Source organism: Tauraco erythrolophus, chromosome 10, assembly GCF_009769465.1.
Source record: "Tauraco erythrolophus isolate bTauEry1 chromosome 10, bTauEry1.pri, whole genome shotgun sequence".
NCBI classification, from domain to species: domain Eukaryota; kingdom Metazoa; phylum Chordata; class Aves; order Musophagiformes; family Musophagidae; genus Tauraco; species Tauraco erythrolophus.
This window is the reverse complement of record NC_141474.1, coordinates 17,607,760-17,613,759: the sequence shown is the minus strand read 5'-3', so window position 1 is coordinate 17,613,759 and position 6,000 is coordinate 17,607,760. Positions and strand designations below refer to the sequence as shown.

The following is a 6,000-nucleotide window of genomic DNA, read 5'->3' as shown; positions in this document are numbered from 1 at the left end:
GCAGAGGACTGAGTAGATAATGTTTTTCTGAGTATTCTGGGTCCAGGTACATGTAGAAGTCACTGCACAGCCAGTGCTGTAGGGAAAAAACTGCTTCTAACTGGGAAAGAAGGCATCAGCAAAACTAGATTGTGCAGATTGAGAAGTGGGAGGATACATGCAGATGAGAGCCATTATTTGTGATTCAGCTTCAGATTTAGGTACCTGGCTCTGGTGGCTTCTGGCTCTCCAATACTGCAATGTAAATACCCTCCCCCTGCCTCACCTCTCCAAATTTTCAGGCGGCTACAGCCAGCACAACAGCCCTCTGCCTTGCCATGCATCTATTCAGGTTGGCAGGGGAAAGTCCCTGGTTTACGTGATGCATGCCATGCAGCTCACCTCCAAACAACGGGAAGAACACCAAGAAGCCTACCGTGTTAAAAAGGAACATTTTATTGCAAGAGATTACAGACCTGGCACTACGGCCAAAATGTTTCCATTACATCAAAATTGCTACCCATATACCAGGCAACAGCACCTAAAAAGCATGGTGGATTTAAACATCTGAAACCATAATGCAGTCAGCTTTTTAAAATAAGTACCACTCTAGAAAGACTTTTTAAAAACAAAGTCAAAACTATATAAACCAAATTTTTTTGAACATGAAACTGGTGTTTAAGTATTCAGGCCATTAACTACTGTGATAAGAAGAGGCAAAGTCTGTTAACCATAGTGCTCAACTGAACAGGCTTCTTTCGCAGCCCTTAACCATTTAGTTAAAAGCAAGTACTGGTTATTTGCTGTTAATTTTTCCACGTTTGTTCAGCCAGCATTTTTCTTCTGTAGGTTTTCAGAATCAGGTAGAAGACTGAATGAATAACCCCTTTAAATCACTACCGATACACACCATAATTTAGAACAACTGGCCCAGAAAACGCATGGGTGTGAAAACAGCTTTGCAGGAACAGACCTCCCCGTCTCAGTCCCATGACACCGATTTTTCAAAACTTTGGACGGACGCGCATCTCTGAGCCTCAACTCACAACTCGCGTTCCTCCTGTGATCCACTTACCTCAAAGACCTTGGCGATTTCCCTGAGCTTGGCTGAAAAGGCAGAACTTTGAGCAGACAGCAACCCCAACTGTCACAGTCCCCATCTCTGGCACGTTGGGCGCTCGCTCTCCCTCCCCAATGGCTACTGTTGGCTACTGTCTGCTGTGCTGCTTCTCCCATGGAGAAGAGCCAGCAGCACATTTCCTGACACCACTGGCTGGGTAAGGTGAGCCCTCAGGAAGCAGAAGCTGGATCTGCAGGCAGAGCTGGGACGCCTCAGCCTGTGGGTGCAGTCCACCTAATACAATTCACACAATCCATATGAAGCAGTATATGGCAAACAGGAGTAAACGCCCAGGGACCTTTGCGGGCCAACTTTTGTTACCCACTTGCCTCCATCTCCTGTCTTCCACATGTACAGCCTGAACACACTACCGCTTGGTAGCAGCCACCACAGGCATTTTAAAATTGCCTTTCCAAAGTTCTGCAGAAACCTCTTTCCAAGCAATGCAAACAAGTTTTAATTTTTTAAGATGCTTTGGAAATATCACTGGGACTAGGGGATATAGGCAATCATCTTACAAATCACAGGGGGTGGTCTTCTACAATTTCCCAGGCTTCTCTAAGCCCTCTGAAAATTCCTTCGTAATTTTTCCAGAGGCTGCTACTTAAGAGACCTTTACCAGAAAGTAGGGTAACTCCAGAAACATGTAAGATTGTAACAAGGAGCCAAAAATCAACCAAACAAAAATCACTATGCCTCTGCAGCCTTCAGCCCAAAGTGATCTAGTCAACAGCTCTCGCTTGCATTTGTATGTGCAATTCTGGAAGCTCAGCTCTTTAGCACAGGTTGCCATAGAGCCTCTCAAGCCACACATCTCAAAACATGAGACTCATAATAAAGTGACTGATTTAATTAACTATCTTCTACCAGGTTATTTAGAATCTCTGTAACTCTGGAAAGGGGGGATTTACATCTCCTTGTAGGTAGTAACAGAAGATCGGATTTCCAAACAACAGAAACCAAGAACACAAATAGTCCCACTTGAGGACTACAGGCTAAAGAAAGCATAAGGGTACTCAGTTATACTTTTTTTTTTTTTTAAAAAAATCATTCAGTCCATATCAACCAGATATGTAATTAATTTACTAATCAGAAGAGTTCTATACCTTCTGTATATATTTCAAACTACAGTCAAGGATCTGACACAAGCAGGGCACACAGCGCCAGGGCACCCACCCAGAAACCCTGCCACTGAAAACCGCTGCTCCTCATCAAAATAATCCCATTTTGGAAAGTAACCAGGCCTGGAGCTCCCTGCTCTTCAGACTCAACCCTGCATTTAGTGTTGCACAAAGCAGCTCACTATTGGGGTTTAATGAATTAAATAGAATTCACTAGTTTTTTTAATTATTATGAACCTAATAGAGATTTTCGCTACTACTGCTAAATTCTGCACGGTATGGCTTCACCTTACAAGCATTCTTAACAATACTAGATAAATATCATTTGCACTTAATGGATATTTTTCATCTGCTAAACAGCCACAAAATACGGTGCTCTCACAAGCACCTTTTTTGGTGAGAAGGGTAAACAAGCACTCTATTAAAGCATTATAAACATTCAAGGTGATTTATCACGTCCTTTTATTCTCTGTTTCAACACTTTGCTGTAAATCTCCCATCTTCACAGCGTATTGAAAAAAACCCAAAATCATATACAAATTAAGAAATTTGTTAGTCTGCATACATGTAATTTGTCTGCAATACATTTCAACATCCCAGTTATCTTTCCTAAAATCTCTAAATTTCTTTTTCTCCAGCCTTTAAATGTACTGATGTAGATTTTCCAGTTTAAAAAAAAAAACAAATGAACAAACAAAAAAGGGAATAAATTTTGACAATAAAGCTAAAGTTATCTGCAGCAACTTGTACAGTAAAGCACCCGATAGCACTAATTTAACGATAGCCTTGACAGAGCTAGGATGGTCTTGTCTCAGGACTCTGTCCTGCACCACTATGTATTTTTTAGCCCATCTATTTTACCAAAACGCTAACATGCCTTATGCGTTACCTCTGAACTGTGCACATACAGGAAGACAGACGTTTATTCATATTTTCCACCAACTGAATGTAATGCGTCTGTGAACAAGTCAGTTTATTGCAAGTAAATGTACTTTTACTTAAGATCATGAGAAGATTCTAATCTTGAGCAAGACAAATCAATTTCACAAACATAATTCACACAATGCAAATAAATGCTTCACATTATAGACATTTAGATTTTCTTTAAACCTTTTTATTTAGAGATTTTCTGGTAAGGAGATATACCATAGGAAAGCAATTTCACTGGCAGTGAGGTATGTATATACTCTACCAAAATACTCCTCTTGTTTTAACTGCTTTTAACTTTATTTACATATAAAGAAAATATCAATGCATATCCTTGGCTTAACTACAGTATCTGTTACCCTATATGAGTAAAATGAAATGTTACTTGCATACAAAATTGATTTGCAGAGGAACCTGATTTGATTTAAACAAAAATCATGTTCTGAAGACAGTTTAAATGAACAAACACAATTCATCATGACCAAGACACCTGCACCATATTTCCATCCTCATAGCACATTTATTTCAGTAATTCTGTAAGTAGGTCCTTAGCATGAGCATAGTGTTACAGTTTTCATACATATAATCACATCCAAAACAAGCTCTAAAATTAAGTTGTAAACATTCTCTTCATACGTAGAAACATTTCAATCTGTGTTCGAATTTTCTAAAATGATCAATCGTTCAAACAGAATTATAAATGAAAAGTCTACTCTAACCGTGTAGTGAGCAATGCTTATTAGTACATTTCTACAGTGTTAAATAAAATAGTAGAGAGGCAAACTTCTGTAAGCAAGTCAGACTTTAAGTAAATCATCATAAAGAAACAAACTTGTTAACAAAAGATGCTTTGTAATAAAGAAAGTTGGATCGAATCTACTATGATACAAAAACATAAGGGTAAATACCATCTTTGTTGACAAGTAGGAGGTAGCATGGATGCACCACTTTATTGTCAGTGAGAAATGCAACTGAAGTAAAGAATATTTCCTTACCACAAATTTCCAGTATTATGTACACATTTACCTTAGAAATTTGTTTAAACAAGTTTCCCTCCACTTTTTAGTACAAAAAGCCTCATGTGATTTAAAAAAAACACTTACACACCTAGATAGAATAGTACTAATTGCCCTATTTGAATGAAACAGTCTCTTGAACTATGAAGTACATGATATTAATGCCCTATGTTGAGTAAATTGTATTAGCAGTTCTTGGTATTATACAAAACACTACATACATACAAACAAAATATAATAATATCTTATTTTACTATGTAATTCTTTTTGGAATAAACAGAGCCTGGATTTGGGTAACACTGAAGAGAACATGGTTTCTTTGTTTTATTAAAATCTGTCTTTTAAGTACCCATGTGCAACAATTTAAAAATGGCTGCCATACATGTAATGGTTTTGTATTGATAGTGAACACAGTAACTGACAAAAACATAATAAACCTTAAAAACACATCTTCCACCCTATATAAAATATAAAGACTACTTACTGTAACTGTTAAGTATTCAATTTATTTTGATGTTACTGTAATCTACTTCCTCTATTTTTCTGTCTTTAGCATTTATAAACATAATTTAGTGTAGCAATTTATTTTAAAAAATGACAAAGTATTTCAAATTTACATCCAATTAAAATTTAAAATGTTTCCTTGTTCTATGATGCTGCTTCTGCCATCAGTAAAGAAAACGAAGTTTCAGTAATTGAAGCAGGCTTTTTAAGTAGTGATGTGACTTCAACCATGCCAGCTCCAGTCCGTGGAAGATTTGCGTTGACAATGTGTCGCTGCAAGTGCTTTATCCAGTCTTCTTGAACAGACAAAGGTCCTCGAAAGACCAGACCACAAAACCTATGCAAATATTAAAATTATTCCATCAAGATATATCTAGCTTTACTGAAAAAATATAAAATAAAGACATTAAGTGGAAAGTCTTAATTTTCTTAGTTTTTTTTTACCTATTTTAGCTGAAAACCTTAGTAATTGAGTTCATTTACAGTAACTATAAGCAGAAAAAAATTGCAGTTTATACAACTTACACTTTTACATTTAACTCTAGCAATAACAACTTCTTGTTCTTACGTAAGGTTTCTTTTGAAGGACAGAGTATTATTCAGACATGACCAATGAGATTTTAGCAAGAGAAAGTTGACAACCTAATACCTGAGTATGACTGATTCAAGTCCTCTTGTTCTTGTTCAAATTAATGAAAATAGACAACTGCTGCCCCCCCCTCATTATTCAATTTAATCACAAACACGTTTACAGGATACAATCTTAAATCTTATGACTGAAATCAGCAAGCTCTTAAGAACATGTTCTTTCAATTAGAGAAACCCTATGTACCTGCATCTGAGTATGTAAACTTCATCAGCACTATGAGGTAATGGCAGCATTTTTTTCTTGCTTCCAGATCTTGATCTTGACTTCTTTTGCTTACAGTCTAAAGCTAAGGAGAGAAATTTCCATATGTGAAAGCGATACTTCAATAAGTGTTAACCAAACAGAGATATTTAGTAAGCATCCTCTACAGCGAAAAGACATCTACCTCCTTGTTATTCTACATTTAATTATAATGTAAATACAAAACAATTACAGTGTGCTCTAAGAAATTTACTGGCAAAATACATGAAACTATTTTCTAAGTTTAGCACAGTGCTTGCTCTTTAAAAGACACCATAACTGAATTCAGCATTAAACTGTTGTTTTAGTATCAGCAAGCACCTACTAGCCTATTGTAGAATTATACAGAAGCAAAGCATCATTGGAAATTCCCTTTCATGCATAAAATGCTGCCAAAATCTTGGAACTTGTTTTGTAGTTCAAGTACCATCACAAGACCACTCA

General features: G+C 36.8%; 1 protein-coding gene across 8 annotated transcripts in view; it reads right to left on the bottom strand.

Annotated features, from left to right (window-relative positions):
* Positions 1-2,665: 2,665 nt before the first annotated feature.
* ZNF644 (zinc finger protein 644) overlaps positions 2,666-6,000 on the bottom strand; it is an 81,389-nt gene continuing 78,054 nt past the window's right edge. For all 8 annotated transcript variants that reach the window (XM_086617922.1, XM_086617920.1, XM_086617926.1 and 5 more), the window contains 2 exons: positions 5,500-5,602; positions 2,666-5,004 (listed from right to left, as the gene is read on the bottom strand). In XM_086617922.1, coding sequence (XP_086474048.1) covers positions 4,812-5,004; positions 5,500-5,602 — 296 coding nt within the window. In that variant the 3' untranslated portion in view covers positions 2,666-4,811. The remainder of the gene's footprint in view (positions 5,005-5,499; positions 5,603-6,000) is intronic.